Source organism: Sminthopsis crassicaudata, chromosome 4 (assembly GCF_048593235.1).
Source record: "Sminthopsis crassicaudata isolate SCR6 chromosome 4, ASM4859323v1, whole genome shotgun sequence".
In the NCBI taxonomy this organism is placed as follows: Eukaryota; Metazoa; Chordata; class Mammalia; order Dasyuromorphia; family Dasyuridae; genus Sminthopsis; species Sminthopsis crassicaudata.
In genome coordinates this window covers 273,138,644-273,161,239 of record NC_133620.1, presented here as the reverse complement: position 1 = coordinate 273,161,239, position 22,596 = coordinate 273,138,644, and the positions used below count along the sequence as shown (strand labels likewise).

The 22,596-nt window shown below is 36.0% G+C and overlaps 1 protein-coding gene across 1 annotated transcript in view; it reads left to right on the top strand.

Annotated features, from left to right (window-relative positions):
• The window catches only part of RUNX2 (RUNX family transcription factor 2), a 256,627-nt gene that overhangs the window by 101,692 nt on the left and 132,339 nt on the right, over nucleotides 1-22,596 (top strand). Inside the window, exons 3-4 of the mRNA XM_074310757.1 lie at nucleotides 2,391-2,547; nucleotides 10,994-11,098. Coding sequence (XP_074166858.1) covers nucleotides 2,391-2,547; nucleotides 10,994-11,098 — 262 coding nt within the window. The remainder of the gene's footprint in view (nucleotides 1-2,390; nucleotides 2,548-10,993; nucleotides 11,099-22,596) is intronic.

Genomic DNA, 22,596 nt, shown 5'->3' with positions numbered 1-22,596 from the left:
AGGAAGAAGCCAGAGAAGATTGGATGCTTTAGAGCCTTGAATCCTCTAGATCAGAGCCTATTCTAAGTAGTGGGGAGCCAGTCTATAGATATGAATAGATCTGTACTAAATTTATATGAATAAGTTATCATGCAAGTCACTCATGCCACAGATGGCACTTGTTGGTATTTAATTTAGCAGAAGAATATTGGACAATTTCAGTGAGACTGTCTGGAAGCCCTCCGAAAAAAAGATTGAAATAATTTCAATGTGTTAACAGAATCTGGACTAGAATTGGGGGAAGAGTTAAGAGAAATGAAATAGAACTGTGATATTTCCCAGTAGTAGGACTTGATAGTAGATTATGCAGTCTTTTTAAAAAATGTGCACATGAAAAAGATACTTTTGATTCTGTCTGGAGAAGGGGTTCTGAATTTTTTTTTGTCATAGACCTTTTGATAGGTTTTTTGAAGCATACAGATCGCTTCCTAGAATAATATTTTTAAATATACAAAGTAAAATACATATGATTACAAAGGAAATATTATGAAGGAAATCAATTATTTTGAAATACAGTTTTCAAAATATTAAAAATGAAACCTCTGAAATCTATCCATGGATAGGGGGTCCAAGAAAGAATCATTGTTCTAAAGGATAAGTACTACTAATCCATCTACTCTGTCCTTCATTTGATTAAGGACTCACATCTGTAAAGTTAGGATTAAGAATATAATCTATAGTCAAAGAACAGAGCAAACTAATTGATACCATATGGAATCCATGAATTTGGACTTATTAACATTCTTCTATATTCATTCAGTAATCATTTCTTAATATACTATGTTCAAATAAGTCTACTAGGGACTTAGGGAGACAAAAAGATAAATAAGACCTAATTCCTACCTTCAAAGTAAAAAAAAAAATTAATAGAAATATAAGGTCTCTAGGAACAAGGGTAATACGAAATAGAATGTAGGAAGTATCTAAAAGAGGCATAAATAAAGTATTATAAAGATTTATTGGAAGGAGAGATCCCTTTTCAGTGGGCAAATCAAGATAAGCTTCATGGAAGAGGTAGAAACTGAGCTGGGCCTTTTAAGGGTGGTTAGGATTGGGGGAAGGGAAAAATCATCCTTAGCACAGAGATACTGAGAGTAAAGCTGAGGGGAGGCTAAAGCAATTAGATGTTTGAAGCATGATGGGTACAAAAAGTGCATGAATTTTAATGTGAGATAAGGAGGTTATAGGTTGGTTGGAGTCAGATCCTTTAATTCTGCATTGAGTTTGATCTTTATTGGTGGGCTTTTGGGAATCCTATAATGTTTTCATGTTTTTAAGTCATGTGCTCAGAGTTGTGAATTAGGAAGATTAATATAGCGGTGGCAATATGTATTAGAGGGGAAAAATAAGTAAATATACACTAAACTATTGGGATGAGCTAGGTATGATGGTGATGTGCATGAATTAGGTTATTGGGAGTGGGAAACAGGAGAGGGGCTGGGAGGGCAGAGATGAGAGATTCTATGGAGGATGAATTAATAGGATTTGGTGACTTTATGGATGTGGAAGATGAGAAAAAGGGAGTAGTCATAGATTATGCTGAGTATACAAACATGGGTGAAAGCTGAAAAACAAAAAGCCCTCAAAAATCATCCCAAGATAGATGAATTTGAATTCAATTCTTCCTGACTCCAGGTGCAAGGCTTTGTATAATGTTTTACCTAACTGCCTACACTTATCTCTTATTATCTTGTATTATTAGCTATTCTTTAAAGTTTCTACATTTCATTTCTTCATCTTAACTTAGCTTCTTGTGGGCAGAAACTGTGTTAGATTTCTTTAGTCCCTGGCACAATGTAATGCTTATTATGGGTATTTGCTAAAATTTTGTTTTATCATCTGTATGTAAAGATCAGAAAGTAAACCAAAATTAGTGGCTAAAATGGCCTGGTCACCTAATAGGTGTCCAAGATTACAGTTAAGAACCATGACAATTGATGAACAGGCTAGACCATCTTTAGCCAGTGATTCTCATTGGATCATAACTCAGACCTTTGTGGATTGCGGAAAACCAGCAGTATGCACTAGTTTTTTTTTTCTCTTGTGGAATATTTCCTGACGATGATTTGAGCATGAGATTTAATAAAATATAGATGCCTTCTTTGAAGAACCAGCAGAGAAATGAAGGAAGCTTTCTTTTAGTGCAATTTTGAAGTGGGTGCATCCCAAAATATCGGTGTATTTGAAGTGGCCCCTTTGTTTAGGTGTACCAGCTTCATCCCAGTGGACCACAGTTATGCTGCAGCAGGGACAGGCTCCTGATAAAACTTACAGTTAAGAAGAATGACTCACATCTTTTAGATTTTGCCTGATGCGCTATTTTTGTTCTTGTCATTTCCTAATCTTTATAGGTGGTGGCCCTAGGAGAAGTACCAGATGGGACTGTGGTCACCGTCATGGCTGGTAATGATGAAAATTATTCTGCTGAGCTCCGAAATGCATCTGCTGTCATGAAAAACCAAGTAGCAAGATTCAACGACTTGAGATTTGTGGGCCGGAGTGGAAGAGGTGAGACTTTGAAAGAGAGAATGTATGGTAGAACACTTTGCAAACCTTGAATCACCCTGTAAAGTGAGCTCTAGGGATAATGATGATGGTGGATGGCATTAGAATTTAAACACTAGAATCCTGAAGTAAAACACATAAAAACTTTTTTTTTTAAATAAATAAAGCAACAGCCTCCTTTTCTCCAGTGGTAGGGGGTGGTGACTCATATTTTATTTGAAGACCCAGGTAACATTTATTATCTTTTTGACTCTTAATCTTTTGGATTTGTTTTTTAATTTGAAAATTTTTTTCAAAAAGCCTTGTTTTTAAATTTGTTGTGCACATGAGAGTTTTCATAGGTTCAGGTTCAGGGTTTTAGAGGGTCAGATAATGAAGTTCATTGAATGGAAAAGGGGAAAGAAAAATATATATTGTTAATTTCTTGATGGAAGCCCAATTGCTCTTAAGTTGTAGCAATTTGTCAATATGTTCCTCACTTATTGTGTCATAGCATAATAGATTAAAAGCTGGAGTTTGAATATGACTGTACCAGAGGTCTTAAATTTTTTTCTATCATGATCCCTTTGGTAATATGGGGAAGTCTATGGTCTTCTCAGAACAGTGCACTTTTTTTTTTCCCTGAGGCAATTGGGATTAAGTGACTTGTCCAGGATCAAATAGCTAGGAAGTGTTAAATGTCTGAGATTAGATTTGAACTCAGGTCCTCAACTTCAGGGATGGTGCTCTATCCACTGTGCCACCTAGCTGCCCCTGAATAATGCTTTTAAAATGAATAAAATTCGCAAGGAAATCAATATACTAAAATAGAGTTATCAAAACATTAAAAAAAAAAAATTTTCGTTTTCCAGGTTAAGAATCCCCATTCTGTGAAGACAGTAAAATTGTATGGTCATTGTTTACTCTCTCAAGTAAGAATGCATAAGCAGAGATATAACTCTCAATTTTTGTACCTGGGGCAGCACAAAGTGTTCCTCAGCATAAGGACCACAAAATGAACCCTTAAATCTACTTTCAGAGCCAAGATTCTGGAAGCCACTAGGGGGAGGGATAGAAAACTTGGGGCCACAGAGAAGCCACAGCTCAGAAAGGCACTGAGAAGGACAAGCAGCAGGCAGGTCAGAGATGGGAAGGAGGTCATCTTGGATGGGTGATAGCAATGGGAAGCAGGCCATCTGGTAGCTTCCTTCTTTTAACTGTGATCCTTCTTGCTAAGTGCTAAGCCCCATCATTGTTCTAGACCTATGAGTATTTTTAGGGTTTTCTAAATCTGACATCTTGAATGCAAAACCCCAAATGTCCCATTCTAGTTAAGCTCTATGCACTTGCCTTATTCCTTCTATCAGTGATTGGCGTTTACCTTTGTAGTAGGATTTTTAAAAATTGGATTGAGTGTTAAACCTTTAATGCACCAACTTGCTTTATTTCAGCTTGACTGTGGAATTGGTGAGTCTGATAAATGATCATGACTCTGAATGTCCCTTTGGTATTTAAGGATTTCCTCTCATCTGAAATCTATACTGAAATTGTAGGAAGCCTTTTAAAAGATGGCAAATAGAAAATAATTTCCTTTTAGCCTTTTTGCAGCTGCTTCATAATTGGAGTTAATGATGGAAAGGATGTCTCTAAGGAAACCAACTCTTCAGTTTTCACAGGATTCTCCTGAGACAATCCTATATGTCATCTCCCTATTAGGCTTAATGTATTTATTTGTTTATTTAAGCAAATATTTCCATTTTAAGCCTCCTTGTAAGAAAAGAAAAAACAACCCCACTGTGTGCTGCAAATTCAGTTTAAAAAACATAAATTCCCTTCTGGAACAGCAGGAACAGAATAATGGGTCATAGGAAATGAGAGGTTTTATTTTTTAAACAAAGTCCAAACTGACTGCTCTTAAGTTTGGATCAGATGTCAAATTATTACTATTGTAAAAGCTTGATAAGGGAGATTCAAGAAGGGTTGTTTCCGATGAGTAGTTCTAGTTTACTTTCTAGGAACATGGCCAAGAAGTTGTACTTTTAAACTTTTTTTTTTAAAGAACAATTATGCATGATAATGAGATACTGTCACAGAAAGGTCATTTGAAATAAAATGAAGCTGGGTCTCTCTACTGGAATCAAAGCTAAAGGTGTTATTTCTTCATTATGTTTAAGTTAACTCTATTTTTTTTAAAAGAGCTGTTCTATCTTTCTACTGAATGATTAGGCTTGAAATCTCTTTGACTCAATCACTACCACAGTTCCACATTAAAAATAAAACTCAGTATTTCTTTCCTCTAAGAAATACACGAAAGAATATGCTGGACTCCCTGTGTGTCCTTAATCTCATTTGAGTTCTGTGAAATATTATTTTCTATTAAAAGAGAGGAAATGGAGTTTAGTATTTAAAGAATCAGCACAATTTTTATTTTACTTTTCATATTCAGGGTAGTGTTTTCATTTATAGTGCTTTTGTATTATATAGACTCTGCATTAAGTTTTCTCTGATCAATCTGAGTAGAAACTATGGCAAAGTGATAGTGTACTTTGTAAACCCTCAACATATTTATTTAAGAAACTTCAAAGAGAAACAAAGGGTGTGCACTGTTTTACTATATTGGCTTTCTGAGTTTTGGCTGGTTTCCCAAATAGCAATTTTTATATTTAAAAAAAAAAAGACAGACTTAACTGCTTGCAGACTTTTCACGCATGGAAGATGAAGAAAGCTTCTTTTGATGAAGTGTAATTATGTCCAAACAGAGCTGACCCCCTCCCCCTATATTTCTTATGATCTTAACTGAAGAAAGTAGGGTTTTTCCTTTGAAGCAGCCGGGACTTGGTGGAGGATCTGAAATGCTACAGTCTGCTGCCAGAGGCAGGATGGAGAAATTGGTCCAGACTTGTCTTAGAGACTTCCACGAGAGAGAGAGAGAGAGAGAGAGAGAGAGAGAGAGAGAGAGAGAGAGAGAGAGAGAGAGAATATGAACACTGTCACTATATCAATACTATACAGTATATTAAAGGAAACAGTTAAGAGTACACAGAAGTCAAGAGAAAAAAATAACTTCAAGAAAATATTGATAAGATGAATAAAAGATTGTTTTTAAACAGAATAAGTTGTTTTTCAGTGACAGGAAACTCTCTAACCTGTATCTCTTTGTACCTGACCTGGTTTATTGCACATTTTTTCCAGCTTCCTCTTTCATAATCGTGCATCTTCATCTCTAAAATAAGGAACCTGTCCTCGAAGGTCTTTGAGGCCCTTCACAGCTCTAGGTCTATTAGCTTATGATCTAGATTTCTCTTAAATTTCAAAGACTAAATAAATCCTGCTATCACCTCTCCAATTCTGCTTTCCCTAACTCTAATGTATGCATATACATACAGATAGTATATATGTGAATTTATTTATATATGTATATACATACACATAAATATGTGTGTATGTATGTATATAAATTTATTTCCTCCGCTCTTAAAGGAATAGGCAAATTTTTCCAGTGACATATTGTATTCTTCCTTCAGTTTGGAAAAGATCATCAAATCTATTTCATGACAATATATTACAGAGGGTCAGGTAGCTATTATAATTTGACCTTGCACAACTCCACTGATGCCTAACACTTTTGTACTTGTTTTGCAATCAGTTATTGGTTAGATAATCGCCACTGTGAAACCTATCTTGTACACCTGTGGTTGAGAACTGAGATAGTTTCACATCATGCTTTTCTTTTAGCATTTTTCTTTTTTTCATCATGAACTAACAAACTTAAACATTTCAATATTCCAAGAGTAACAAAAGGGGCCTATGTGAAACTTTGAACTTGTTAGTACATTTATTTTTAGCTATACTTAAATTTAAGAAGGTAGTTATAAAATTGTTCTCCTTCCAAATTTCTTTTTGTTTCCTTCTGCATATTTAAAAAATGTTTTATTTATACTTTCTTCTAACTTCCTTCCTCCCTTCCTTTCTTTTTTCTTCCCTCCCTCCTTCCTTTCTTTCTTTTCTCCCTTTTTCTCCCTCCTTTTCTCTCTCCCTCTTTCCCTCCTTTTTTCCCTCTCTTCCTCCTTCCCTTCCTCCTTCCTTCCTTCCTTTTATCCCACTCCTTCCCTTTCTTCTTCCTTACTTCCCTCCCTCTTTCCTTTTCCCCTCCCTCCCTTCCACTTTTCCACTTCTTTCTCTCTCTCTTTGTCTCTGCCTTTCTCCTTTTCTTGCTTTTCTGTCATTAACTATTAGTAATTACTAGTACTGCTTCATAACAATTACATTTAATTAAGCAAAAACAATCAACACTTCGATTGTGTCAGAAAATGTTTACCTCATTCTATGCTAGTCTAAAGCATCCATCATTTCTTCCAAGGTGCATTTGCTATCAGCCTCTTCTGTAATGACTGGTCACTCTCTGTGTATTCCTTTTTCTGCCTTCACATTTCCAGCAGACCAATGTTGAGGCGTGCGTGTGTGTGTGTGTGTGTGTGTGTGTGTGTGTGTGTGTGAAACACAGCTGTAAATTCAAGTTAATAAACATTTTTAAAGAGCCTATTCTATGTATACAATACACTGTGTTAGTTTAAGAGAGAGCAGAAGTGAAATAGAAGGGTATTTCCTGTCCTAAAACAGCATTCTCTCCCTAGTATGCCTACAGTCCCTCAGGCTACTATAATGGTTGTCTGTCAGTGTTAGTCTCCTGTGGTTACAACTGAAAATATAGGACTTGAGGACATAATTCGGAAGTAACCCCCAGATAAGTCTCTGGCTGATGAAATTAGTGAATCACCACTAAAATTAGTTGTTAGTTTTCAGGAGTAAAGAATATATGTATATATTTTAAGGGCATGTCACAGACTAATAAAAAAGGATGTATGGGAAAGATATTTATTTTCATTGATGAAAGATATCCAGGAAATAAAGCAAAACTTTATCTGAGGAAAACATAAATATTATCAGAAAACTGTAATGTATGAAATGATCTTTATTTTGAAGTAGAGAGTTAATTTCTGTGTTGGTTGGTATTCCCTGAATTTTTCTTTGGTATTACCTACATCTCTTTTCAAAAGAACAGCAAGGAGTGGGAGGAATCTCTATTTAAAAATTTTTTTAATGTTAAGCACATCTTGTTCTTTGGGATTTGATTTTAACAGTTGTAATTTAAATGCTTATTTCTTCCCCCAAACCACTACCCACCTCTTTATTTGAGAAGGATAAACTGGGGCATTATAGGAACCTGGTTTCACTTTGAAAATTTGTGTTCATTTTTAAGTTGCAGAGTAAATATCTGGAATAGTATAGATTCTCTTTTTTTGCATAGAATGTTGCCTTTGAATTAAAGGAAAAATAATACTTTTAAATCTTAAAATGGAATCACAAGAGTTCAAAATACAAATGGGTTCAAAACAAGTTTGTCTAAGTTTGTAATTGAGGCCTATCACAGTTAATAACAGAATTAAAGATTATTTAGGGTATATCCCTAGCTTTTTATAAATGTTTTATTTTCCCTACCCCACATTGCAAAACAAACAACCCCCTCAAAAAACCCCACCCCTTCTTTTGCAAAAAAAAAAGAAAAATAATAATTGTCACAACTGAGTGATCATGTTTGTTTAATATATTCAACAGTCTGCCCCTGTAAATCCTTTCCCTCCTCTCTTCTCTGGATGGCACAGGTGACAGAAAGCTGGATCTGGAATCAGGAAGACTTGTATTCAACTACAGCTTCAAACACTTGCTTTTGTTATCCTTGGCAAGTCACTTGACCTTTGCCTGCCTGTTTCTTCATTTATAAAATGAAAATAATAGTAGCACCTACCTACCAAGTTTAGTGTAAAGATCAAATGAGATGTTTGTAACGTGCTTTGCAAACTTTTAAGCATCATGTGTAGATATATATATATATATATATATATATATATATTATGTATGTATGTATATATACACACACATATATGTTGCTGTTATTATTGTTGTTATTAGTAAACTACTGTTATTTAAAAGATGGAAATCAATTTCATTATCTGTTCTACAAGATCAAGTTTGATTATTCTGATTACTCATAATCCGCTTACTTTTAGAATTATTCTCATTGGCATTATTGTAGATATGGTCTATTTTGTTCCCTTGGTTCTCCTTACTTTGCATCACTTTGTTTAAATCATTCCTCATATTTGTCATTTCTTCCAGGACACTAATTTACCATAATGTGTACATGCAACACTTTGCTCAGCTATATCTTGATCAATAGCATCTATATTGTTTCTAATATTTTTGCCATGAATATATTGCAAAATATGGATCCTTTCTTTTGGACTTTTATACTTTTAGGGCATATGCCTAGTAGTGTTGTAGACTTTTGAGATCAGTGCTATAAAAATCAAAACAATTTTTCTCCAAAAGCCATCAGATATTGCTAATGTTTAGAAATTGCAGTTGAACTATAATATGAGCCAGGATGGTGAAATTTAAAGATTTGTGGATTTGAGTCAAAAGTCTTGGGCAAGTCACTGAACCCCAATTGCCTCAGGAAAAAAAGTGGGTGTTAGAGCAGCTAGGTGGCACAGTAGATAAAGTGGGCTGTAAAGGGAGGCCTGAGTTCAAATCTAGCCTCAGATACTTAGCACTTGCTAGTTGTGTGAACCTGGGAAAGTCACTTAACCCCAAATGTCTCAGAACCCTCTTCAGCCCTCCCCCCAAAACATCTTGCTTTAGATTTTTGCATTTATTCATTTCAAACACACAAATAAAATGGGGCACATTTCTCTACTTCTTAAAGATTCTTTACTATTCCTGAGCAATAGTCTCCATTTTTTTTTTAGTCATTGGAAAAAATATAGCTTAGGAGACCTAAAGCCACATGCTCAATAACAAATGATGTGTGTCTTAAACAGATTTTAGGAACCTCCAACGGCCTGGATTGAAAAGAAAACCCAGTCACTAGACTTGACAGCCAAAGACCTGTTCTGCATTAAGCCTTATATATAACCTGTTCCATATTAGGCTTTGAAAAGATTGCATTAAGTTTTGCATTGCTACATATTGTTTAAGATTTGTGTTTTGATTTAATGCTCCCAGAGCTCAGTGAAGGAAAAGAATCCCCGGTCCAAAAAAAAAAAATAAAAAAATAAAAAAAAAAAGATTTTTGAAAGGTTCTGGTCCAGAAGCCATCTCAGTGGGCAGCGAGGCCTCCGATTGCTGAATGTTTTATTGAGTCACTCTTATACGCCTACCCTTTCCTGTCTTTTAACAGTTTGCAGTTTTGACTATCTGACATTACTAACCGTTGCATATCTAACAGATTACAACTGTCAGTGAGTCTGCATAACAGAGGCTGGTGTCTTCTTATGGGGAGAACATCCATTCAGAGCTCATATCGCAATTTCCCCTGTCTTTTCTTTGCTCCTTTTCATCACCTTCTGCCTAGGAATCTGAATCATCAGTTGTGATATTTCAACAAAGTGTGGGGGCCCCCTCCTAAAAGTTAAAATTCAAATGTACATTTGGGGGATGCCACATATATCTGGCACACAATAAGCCACTGTCAGAGAATTATTTCAAGACTTAATAGTGGGGACATATGTAAGGGGGGGGAGTTGGGGGTGGAGGAAAACTTTGTTCCAGTAATGATGAAATCATCATCATACCACAGGCACATTAAGGCCAGGACAGGAGACACTAGCTCCCTGTTAAAATGATTCCCATAAGAACTTGACTCTTTCATCTTCTTATTGTAGTCAGTTAAGCAAATGAAATGTTAAAGCCATGTGAAGTAAATAACATAATCAACAATGATTTACTATTGTTCTCTCATAGGGTTGTGACCCAAACCTAAATAAAGGCTTCTAAAATTGTCTGGATTTGGATGTGTTCCTGATGTTACAGAAAGCCGAAAGGAAGAGAAAACTCCAAGAGTGGACTGTGGCTTTTGTTTTTATTACCATTATTGCTACTGCTCAGCACTTTTAAAACCTGGAACTGCCTTGCTCTTAATGTTACACGGTGGATCAAGGCAGTCATGTCTAATGCTGAGGCTAGTGTTTTGTCGACAGACAAGTTTAGTGACTGTTTAAAACTGCAGCAGAGAAAGGGTTTAGAACTGAGAATTAGAAATGCTTTGTCTTGGGTTTGGACCACAGGAGCACATTTCCATATAATCAGAGATCAGTAAACTGTAGAATTTGGTTTTTGGGTGTTTTTTTTTTCCTTTTAGCTTCCAGGTCCTCTCCTTAATATAACCTCCTCTTTTTAGAGATGAAGAAACAGAGAAGAGTGGCTAAACAAAATATCTCATGTGGAAGAGCTGGGATTCTGACCTAGGGACCAAAGGCCTTTGTTTCTAAATTCTGCTGTTTCTACTGTATAATGTTGTCTTTAGAATTGGGGGGAAAATTGCACTTTGAAACTCTTTATAGCTGTATTAACATTGACAAGGGCTTCTTTCTTGTATTTATTATGGATTATTCTGTCTTTCCATCTGCAGGAAAGAGTTTCACCCTGACAATAACTGTCTTCACAAATCCCCCCCAAGTTGCCACCTACCACAGAGCTATTAAGGTTACAGTAGATGGGCCTCGGGAACCTCGAAGTAAGTACTTGCTTTTCTGTTCAATACAGTGATAATACATATAGATATGTGGAAAATATATACTCCTGAATGAGGATATTGAATTTTTCCTTGGCCACATAGTTTGAGATGTGTGATTTCTTTACCAAATACACTATTTCCCTCTAACTTCAGTGGTAGAAGAATTAGACAACCTTCTTGGTTAGTGGGAAATAAAATCATCATCCTACCTTGTGGAAAGGTACCTTTCCACAAGGTAGCTAATGCTTCTGAAACACTGGGAAGTGAATTCATAATCATTCTGTAGATGGAAATAAGTTTTATAAGAATTTCAGTATCTAGATCTCTAGGACCCCATGGTGGAAAAACAACAAACCGTTAAAAAATCTTGGGCTCAGTCAAAAGCACTTGTATATGTTTCCCATGGCCTAAGAATGTGTTTTAACTCTTCTTTTCGCCCACTCATTCCCTTTATAAAGAGCACACTCCTTAATTATAAAAAATTTATTTGCAAATGATAACTTGCTTGATTGTTACAACACAGTTGTTTGGTCATGTTCCAGTAATTGTTATAGATAGCTTCTGCTAACAGATAGAGTCTGACTTGGTTTAATCTGTCTTGGTTTATTTGTCTGTCTGGGCATCCGGCAGCTTTAACCAGCAATCATTTTTACATTATGTACATACTCTACTTGGGCCAATGTGCATTTTTTCCCCTTAATCTAAATTAAAGAAGATTTTTCAAAAATACTCCAGCCAACTGAGTAGAACTTGGCCTATCTGTATTTAAACATATTTAGAGATTAAAGACTATTTGATATACAAACCACATTAAAAAAAATCATGTCAATGGAAGCATCACTTTTACCACTCTGCCTTTGATGAACAAATGCATGTGAGATAGAGCTGTTGCTCTTAGAGAGTTTAATTTGTGTCAGAGGTACAATTGAAAGAATTATTTGACACAGAGCAGCCTACCTGCCTAACTGGCAAAAACTGATCACCTTTCCTTCTCCTGAACTGGGGGAACAGAATCTGGCAAGATCTTGTTCCTTTTAGGACCACATAGCATCTCCTTGAGTAGTGAGAATGACCACATAGCTCTCCTCCTGTGGCTGCTGTGTCTCTTCATGAAGGCTGTCGGCTTGCCTGGGCTGGGGAGGTTTCCTGCTTCAAAATTGAGTCTTTGAGGTTTTTGTTTTCTCCTTTCATGTGCATGGCGTTCTTCCAAGTTCACAAAGTTGGGTCATTGCTAACTCTGCCTTTTCAGCTTGGGATCCTCCTATTCAGAGGTGGATGACCCACATATTTGTAGGAGCCCAAGGTGGTTAGACGTGCAATGGAGGTTTGCCATGTAGATGAATGGAGGACAGCTTCAGGATTCTTATCTGAATGGGCCTAGGGCTTTCCTTGATAAGGTGGCCAGGGATGACCACCTGTGTTGGAGGGTATCGAATTGCCCATTTTATCTAACCCTGAAGTTCTGGTGAAGCAGGGAAGTTCACTTGTCACATGCATAAAGTAGGGTGCTTATTATTCTTTTAATCTTTGTTCTTAAATAGGTGTGTCTTACTGACCTTATGCTTCCTGTCTTGATTTTGGGGAAAACAGTATAAAGGATGAGTACATATATATTAGTAATTAGAGTACTGAGGAGATAAATACAAGAAAAGATAAGTATGCTTTCAACTGGGATCAATTTTTCTGGACATGACAAAAGATGAGAAGGCAGTGGTTTTAGGGGAAATGAATAGGAGTTCATTTTTTATATGAGTGCTTTAAAAAAAGTTGTTTTTGTTACATTTAAATTCTAAGATGTTTCCTTTCCTTCTTCCCAACTCTTCACTGGAAAAAACTAACATGTGACAGATATATGTGTGTGTATACATACATATATATATATATGTATGTATACACACACATACATACATACATGCAAACACATACATATATGTATTTGTGTGAAACTATAAATCTGTATAGCATTTCTTTCTCTGGAGGTAGACACAGCTTCCTTCATCAATCCTCTGTAGTTGATTTGAATATCCTATAACTCATAATAGCTTAGACATTCATATTTATTCTTTGAATAATATTGCTGTTACTGCATATTTCTATATGCAGTGTTCTCTTGGCTCTACTCATTTCACTTTTTATTATTTCATGCAAATCTTTCCATATTGTCCTAAAATCAAACAGCTCATGATTTCTTTTGGCACATTAGTCCATCACAATTATATACCACAACTTATAATTTCCAGTTCCTTGCCACCACAAAGGGAGTTCTACTAGGAATATTTTAGAAGATATTTGATTTTTTTCTCCTTTTTCCTTGATCACCTTGGGAAACAGATCTAATAGCAGTATTGCTGGGTTAGAGGGTATATACACAGTTTCATAACTCTTTGGGAGTAATTATGGGTTACTTTCCAAAATGGCTAAATCAGTTCACAGTTCTACCACCAATGATTGCTTTTCAATATTATTTTGTTATTGTGGGAAATTTACTTATTTTCTCTGTGAAATGAGGACAGTATTATTAATTTATAGAAGTGAAAGGGGTGAAGTAGACCACCCTTTCCAACTTTAAAACCCACAGTCCTAAATTGTTGTGGTAATTAATTAGTTGATGTTTATCAAGGAAACCAGTACTTTCAAACTGGAAAATGCTCTATTGAGAAAATTAAGGTTTGGGTGTGTAAGCAGTCACTTTGGCATCAACTTATGGGATTCATAGCAAGGACCCAGAAATGGAATGAGGAACTAAATTCCTACTCCAACATTCCTGAATGATAATTCATGGAAATCCAAGAAGTGTCTATGGATAACTGGATGTCCTGTTCATGATGTCATGGAATACTTTTCAGGAGGAGAGCAGGAAGTGGAAATTGAAGACTCAGCAAATTCAGAATAAATTTCTGGATGACTCCAACATCAGAAGGCACCTTAAATAGGATCAGCTTTTCCATCTATAGATTACTCAGCATTGTACTCATCCTTTTTTCTGTCTTCCCTCTCCCCTTAGCCTTAGCTTTTCTGGACAAACCTCACTTTCTTTAATTTCAAAGATTTAAGGCGTCTTAAGGTGGAAAGTCATTTATGTTTTTCTACAATGAATTAAGTAATATTTTGTTTTAGAGAGAGTTCATCGAGTATTAAATTAAGTGGTTTAGAGCCCTCCAAAATTCAGATTACCTAATTTAGTAGTACTTTCTTGAAGAGGATGTAGAAAAAATTTTAATGAGGAATTCCCTGAGAAAAAGAGGAGTCCACTAATAACAGAGTTTCAGATTTTTAAAAAATATAGGATTTTTATTTTTAAGTGGAAATTTTTCCCACAGAAACTACTATATTCTGATGGGCTGAACCACCTAAGGATTTCACACTCCTAATTTAGTATTACTAAATGTCATTTTTACCTAAAACATCTTGACTATCTGTTGAAAGCTTCCACTTATCTGATCTGCTCTTCCATCCAGCCTTTGTTTAAGTAGAGAATCAGAGATGAAGTTTTGGTTGGTACATATTTTCTTTTTTTTCATCAGCACTTTTGCATATGACAGGTGAAATATCTTGTTGTTTTGGAAGTTTCTTTATAGTAAGTCTTCAAATTCTCTTGATGAGATGTCACTTTTAAGAGACTAATAACTTCTTAAAGCAGACTTCCCATACTATGGGTTTTGCACAAATGTTTGTTTCTCCTAGTGAGACAGTCAGCTCCAATTTCTGCACATTACTAAATGACACTAATCAGTGATATAAATAATGCCTTAAGCTTGCATCCACGTGGCCTGGGGGAAGCAAGGTGGAATAGATAATTATGATTCTGTTATAACAAAACAAAACACATACAAAGTTCCTTGCAGTTGGGGATACTTCAGCCAAACAATGCCCTCTCTCTGAGGTCTGGCCTATTGTCACATCTGTTGAGATCCTTTTAGTTAGAAATCTGAAGGGCTTCATCCTTCTATGTTTTCTGTCTCTGGCAGCTGAACCGGTGTTGTCACTTCACAAACAACTCCTTTTCTTAATATACACATCTGGCGTTGGCAGTTGGACTAACTTCATAAGAGCACATGATCATCACTCATTACAAGATTAAAAAGTACCCCATGGCATCATTGATGTTTTTTTACTTTGATCTTTTGCAGTTGTGATTCATCTCAGTTATAAAACTTCCCTTTAAAGGAACACAGCCGATGACTTATTAGGACCTTCATCTTAAGTAGCGTAAACATGAAAACGGTGCACATCTTTACAGAATGTCATTTACTTTCTTTGCCAGCTTATCATTTTAAGACATGACATCATGCTGAAGATTCCAAATTTGTAAGTCTTGTTTTCAGGAAAGACTTTTTGACCTTTTGTTGGCAAATTAACTTGAGAGAATCGATAGCGGGTGCTTTCCTGCAGGAGCCATCTTTAGCGGGGAGAGCAGTAAAGTCACAAAAGATCTCTTACTGGGTTAGACCTAAGTTTCTGTTAGCAGTCTACAATTTGGTTAAGCACCTGGTTCCATCTCTGCCTGCTTTAAAGAATTCCCATGAGGAAGGAGAAGTTTGGTCGCAGAATGTGTAGTTTGTCAGTATGGAAGTATCAAATATAGTAAGAGTCTTTCATAAAGGGTTTTGTCAGCATGAGAAATCTCTCCATTTTAAAAACTTCTTCCACTATTTTTAAAAAAAATTTCAATAGCATTTTATTTTTCCAAATACCTACAAAGATAGTTTTCAATATTCATCTTGTGTTCCAAAATTTTCTCCCTCTCTTCCCCCTCTCCCTTCCCCTAGCAATCCAATATAGAACGGGCATGTTCTTCCACCTTTCTTTCATATTAACACTCTGTCTATGACATAATTAAGTACTAGGAACATTCTTGCCTGAGGCTTAAAGTGCTAAAGTGGCTTTTTAGACTTATAAAATTATTTCATGTCGGGGGCATATTTTGAATTCAAGTCTTCCTGACTTTATCCACAAATCAGTTGTTTCAACAAGCATTTGTTAAGCACTTACTGCGTGCTAGGCATTGTGCTAATCCCTCAGGATGCAAAGAATCACAAAAATATTTTGCAGAGGTAGGACTTATGAAGCTTCAAGGAAGCCAGGAGACAGCAGTGATGAAGGGTGGAGATCATTCCACAGGTAGGAGGCAGCCAATATAAAGGAACAGAGATAGAAGATGGAGCATCCTGTTTGATACAGGTAGGCCTCTCTAATTGTAGAGTCTGTGAAAGGCAATAAAGAGTAAGAAAGCTGGGACAATAGGAAAGATAGGAAAGGAGGAATTATGAATAGCTTTAAATGTCAAAAAAGAGGAGGCCATTTTTTGACCTTCCAGGCAAGAAATAACAGGGAATCACTAGAGAATATTGCCTCTATTGGTAATATAGAAGTTTTTTTTTTTTTAAGTTCCATTCCTTTTCTATCTCCATCTTTAATTTTTTTTTTTATTCCTTACATTCCAAATTTCAATTGAACATACTTCTCTAAGTCATAACTCCACCCCTTTTCTCCCTCCCTCCCTTCCTTGATTTTAGAAATCTCCCTTTCCTGTCATAGTGGACCTATTCTGACTGTACTCCAGTTTCTTATACTGTAGTTTTGTGACTCCACATGGAGTCTTGTAACTGAATGTGGGGGTCACAAATTATGATTTATTATCAGTAAATATTTGATTTGTATGCCTATTTTATATACATATATACCTGGGATTATATAAAAATTTCTCAGGCAAAAAGGAGTTGTGAGTAGAAAAGTTTAAGAACCTGGGCTATACCATCACAATTAATGTGGAAGCCATTTTAAAAATTTATTCAACAAACACTTTTGGCTACTTCTTGCCTTATTTGTGCCACTTTATATTTGAAGAACTAAATTTGATTAATTTTCTTGGGGGAAAAGGTACACACTGAACATTATGAATACAATTTTTTTCTATATACCTTTTGAGGTCATTGGATCCCTCAAAATGTCAAGCAATTAATTTGAAGAGTGTAATACATTCTTGGAGTGGACTGGAAACTTTATTCTTTTCATATCTTCTAGTTTAGAAAATGCCCATTTTCTTACATATTTTCTGGCATAATCCCCAGCATAGACAAGTTAGAATCTGAGAGTTCTTATGTGTACCTTGGGGAGCTGAATCATGTTTCTTGCTAAAGGAGACAAAAAAAAAAACCCTTGTTCTTTACACCTTCTCTGCTGTGTCCCCTTTGTCCTTATTCTGCTCCCCCGGTACTATCTGTATGGAAGAGATGAAACTCTTCAAATGCTTCTTTTCCTTGTCTTCTTTCTGTTCCTTCAGGCTGATGGTCCCAGGCTTAGGCTGCCACATTGCTTCTGCTTGGCTGTCTTCCCTACTTTCAAATGGGTCTAGAGTTTAGGGGAGTGGGAGGCCACCTGGGAGGGTAAGTATTTGGTATTGTTTTTATAGTTAGGACTGCCTTAGTGCCCTGGCTCGCATTGCTAGGGGAAGAAGCTTGAGTGTTTCAGCTGACGCTGTGTATTATTTTTTTCATTCCCTTGCATGCTCAGCTCCCTTAGTCTTTGATTATTTACTTAACTCCTCAGAGAAATTTTCTCTACTCCCTATTCTGGAAACATTTTCAGAAAGAGAAGTAAGGTTTACTGTTTTAAATGTTGAGTTCTGAGGCAGAAAAGTTTAAGTAAGGCATTGTCTCATTTTTCTACAGTGTACCTCCCTTTGTAGAATTTCAGTTTTGGAAGTTGAGACAGCAAACTTCGTTAAGCACTTACATAAAGTTCTAGGCTCTCTGTGTAAAAAATAGCAGAAACAGCCCCTTCTCACAAAGCTTGCAGTTTGATGGGGGAGAATATTCCAACAACTATGTACTATCAAGATACACACACACACATACACACACACACACAGAGTAAATCAGAGGTGATCTCATACTAAGATGAAGGGGGAGTGAGAAGGGCTTCTTATAGAAGGTAGTTTCCTATCTACTATATCTGAAAGAAGCCTTTATTACAAGGCCTTCCATGGTGGGACACTTACTATCTCATTAGTAGCCAATCCGTTTTCAGATATCTCCAAATGTTAGACATTTTTCTTTATGTGGCACTGAAATCTACTTCTTTGCAACTTCTACTACAATTGCTTGTAGTTCCCCATTTGGGACGTAGCAGAACAAGTCTAATCCCCTCTTCAAATGTCATTTGAAGATGGCTATCATCTTCTCTAGTTTTGTTTGTTTGTTTCTAGTCTAAACATTCTCAGTTCCTTCAGATTGTCTTCCCATGGAATGATTTCTAATTCTCTTCCTATACTGGACCCTCTACTCTAAACGTGGTTAACTGATTGATGTCCTTAAAATATGGCAACCATATTTTAAAATGAGAGCAGCATACAAAGAACCTGTCTTCTTCCTTGTTTCAAATTTCATGCATTCATTAATGTGCTTAAGATCCCCTTGACATTTTTGCTACTATGTCACAATTTAGCAATTGTTATTGTTACTCATCGAGTTTATAATCTGATATGTTTCATGTTATTTTTTCTCACTCTGTATAAATGTGTGACATTTCTCATTTTTGTACAATTTAACTTTTTTGGACCTTGGGATAGAAGTTTACATTTATCTCTATTTAATTTTATTCATGTTAATATCTTTGTGATAGGTAGGGAATAAAGGTGATTGAGGATTAAGTAATTTCTACTCCTTATTTCAGATGCTACCTGTGGAAATTCAATCATAATCCTTCTTCCCTTTTTGTGATGCTCCAGAAGTCCTGTGGGATAGTTGAAATTTTTAGACTTTCAGTAAGGGCTTTTGGTTGCTCATCACTGATTGAGGCTTATTTAAAGCCTGACAACATGTGAGGTAAGGCAGAGAATAAGTAAAGATGTGTTGGATAGAGGGATGAAGGAAGAGGCTACCAAGGGCTGAGGGCAGGCCTAGAACAGATCCAGCATCAAGAGTCTTTCTGTTTGCAGAATTAGTTTGGAAATCCTATTACTTGGGCTGTACCTCTGAAGACACTGACTAATAGATGTTAGCAGAAGAAACTTTGATTTCCTGACAGATTTCTTTGTTGTCACTGCCCATGAGGTGTATGAGGGCACTTTGGGCTGAGGCAAATTTTGTACTCTTCATGTCCTCCATATCAACACGGATGAATCGGAGTTTGTCTGCAATGGATGTTTTTCATTTGACCAGCCAACTTACAAAACATATAGAAATGTGTGAAGGTTTTGTTGTTGTTCTTGTTGTTTTTAGAATATAAGGATATTGTCTTTTAGACTTGCTACCATAGTAATTCTAAAAGCGCTCCCTGCCCCCTCCTTTCCCACATGCCGTCCTTCCCCCCCCATCTTTTCTCCAGGAGGAAAATGGAAGGAGGAGGTGGACCTCCCTTTTTTTTGTGGTGGGGGAGATTATGTCTGATGTTGGGGGAATGTGCTTATGAGTAGAACAGCTTAAATCTCTTTAGGGTTCTTTTTTCTTTTTCTTTTTTTCTTCCTTTCTTCCTTTCTTTCTTTTTTCTTTTTTTTCTTTTCTTTCCTTTTTTTTTTTTTTTTTTTTTTTTTTTTTTTTTTTTTTGTTGACTGACTGTCAGGAGCCGGGAAGATGGCCAAGAAGGAAATGACACATCGAGAGGCATTTTGTGTTGTGCAACATTCTGGGGAACTGATGCAAGGATATATAGCCTGTTTACACATTCCTCCACTAGAAGACTTCATGGCAGTAATTTAATTCAGTAACACATGGCATGCTACAGCAAGGAAAGCTATACCCTTCACATCCTTTCCTAGCAAATTATCACAGCAGTTAAAACATGCATCATGCTTTGTCCCTTCTTTGGAGGCTTCCCTGGTCTGTCTTCAAAACCACAAAGACATAACCTTTCTTGCCCCTGGTATCTAGTGATCTGAATACACTTTTTTTTCCCAGTAGGGTAAGCTCATGTTCACAAGGAGATGTCATTTTCAGAACATTTTCCATATGCATATGTTTCAGTTGATATATTTATTTTATACTAAATATAGTAGGACAGTTTTTCAAGTGATAAGTATTCTGAAAGAAAGCACATGTATTTGAGTTTCTGGATGGGGTAACAATTAGTAGACATTAGAAAGTTTTCATTCTTAAAATCATGTAAAACATTTATGAGATGACTTTTGCGCTAAAGTTTTTTTTTTTTTTAATCCCAAAAGAAATCCTTTCTGTCAGATTCTTGGAGTGAACCAAAAGCTGTTTTTTCTTATTCTTAAATGGAGTTAAATCAGTGATATTTTTTGGTACTATGTCACTTATTAGAATCATTAGTTTAGTATGAGGGAAACTTTAGAGGTCATTTAAACCAATTCTTTAATTTTACAGATGAGAAAACTGAGGCCCAGAGAGGGAAACTTGTTCAAAATTACACAGGATTTACATGGCAGAGATTCCAATTTAGTGATCTAACTCCAAATCTATTGTACTGTGTAGCCAATCCTTGAATTAAACCTGAATTGAAGAATATACATATATCTATATCTATATCTATACACACATATATTTTAGTATTTGAAAGTATTTTTAACTGTTCACTTAAAATCTTATTGCATTTTATCTGGAGAGGTTTGGAGGTAGAGAAGTATATCATTTAGAATTGTCAAGTCAGTTTCAGAGACTGAGAAAAGATGTCCCAAATCATTCAGAAAGCTTTTAGAATTTAAGAAGTAAAAGAGAATGTAGAGATCATCTGGCTTAATGTCATTATTTTTCAGAATGATTAAGAGACTGGCCCAAGATTACACTAAGTAGCTAATGACAGAGATAAGACTAGAAACCATCTAGTCTCATCTCTGTCATTAGCTACTTAGTGTAATCTTGGGCCAGTCTCTTAAATCCCTCCAAGACACTGTTCAGAATATTCATTCTAGGATCCTTGGAGGAATCAAAGGCCTTTTGGTGGGCCAAGAAGGTGTCTGCTTAAGTGGTGGTTGTTGTTTTGGGGACCAGGAATGAGAAAAGTCCCCTCAACACATACCTTCCCTACTGTAGTTGCTGCCAGCAAGACCCTTTAATAAAAGGAAAAGCCTTTCATTTTAAGTTAAAAATTATCTTCAAGTGTAAATGTATTAGACATTCACCATCTGATGATGGTGTCTTCTGGCCCAGAAGGCTCCTCACACAAATTGTAGGTGTTGAGATAGTAGAGTCTGAGGAATGTTGTCCTAGTTGTTTATTGCCAGGAATAACAGTCATGAATACTTCTGCTTCTGTTCTCCACTAGCATTCTCTCTCTCTTTCTGTCTTTCTGTCTCTTAATCTCTCTTTCATCTTTCTTTCTCTGTCTCACACACACACACACACACACACACACACACACACACACTCAGAATAGCCTATAAGAGCATGATTTTACAGCCTTTTGACACTGGTAATTTTGGCTCTCCCTTTACACTTCAGGGAGACTAATAATTCTGATAATGTTATATCTAATGGCATCTTAAAATAAGGATAGAAAGTATAGACATTTTTTCCTAGAATGTTAATTGCAGAGGAGTTGGGGAAAGGTGTGTGGGGGGGTACAATACTGCTTTAATAATGCTTTTTCTAAATTTTTAAAGCTAGAAAATTATGCCTTTCATGGCATATAGCTATTTATTTTGTGATAAATGCAAGTTACATGTGTTGCATGGAAGGCTGAAAGCCTCCAGTGGACACTTACTCATAGGGCACACATTTTTCTAAAGTTGTCCAGGGCCCACAAGTGCATTGTCTGAGTAGGCTCTATCTGTCTGATTCACTGAGTTGAATTCCCAGGAAGGTATAAAATAACTGATTCCCTTAAAGCAGATTTTTATAGAGGAAAAGGGAAGAAATGGCAAAAAGATGATAAACATCTGAATATGGGGAGGGAGAAAAGGGATTTGGAAAGGGGAAGTTTGGAAATGGTTGTACTGGTGACAAATACAATCATGGAACCCTCCCTAGAATAATAGGAAAGATTTTTATTTTTGTTTTTTGCATGCTGAATACTAACAAGCCACTATGTATGAAAACTTTTATTTTTTATCATTGAGGTACATTTTTCCTTCCTTCTGTTTAGAATATACTGCAATTTTTATCTGCCATAGTGTTTGACATTTCTTTGGCAACTCTCCAATAGAATATTTTTAACCTATAGGGATTTTTAACTTGGGGTCCATGAACTTTAAAAAAAATTGATAATGGTAATATGTATTTCCTTTGTAATTTTACATATTTTATTTTATGCATTAAAATATTGTTTTGAGAAGGAATTCATAAGCTTGATGAAATAAAGAAATTTTTATTAAGAACTCCTGTCATAAAATGTACCAGGGCTGGCCAAGTGTATATAGGGAACAGGCACGTGATGTAATGTGATGTTGGGTATTGAAAACCCTTCTGTAAGCCATCCTCCCACAAAACAACTCTTCCATCAATTCTACAATTCCTGTCCTTGGTGACTTCTGGTGTAGGGCTTCTGCTCTAATTAATTTAGGAAATTAGATAGCAGATAGGGGAGCTCTTAAGGCATGG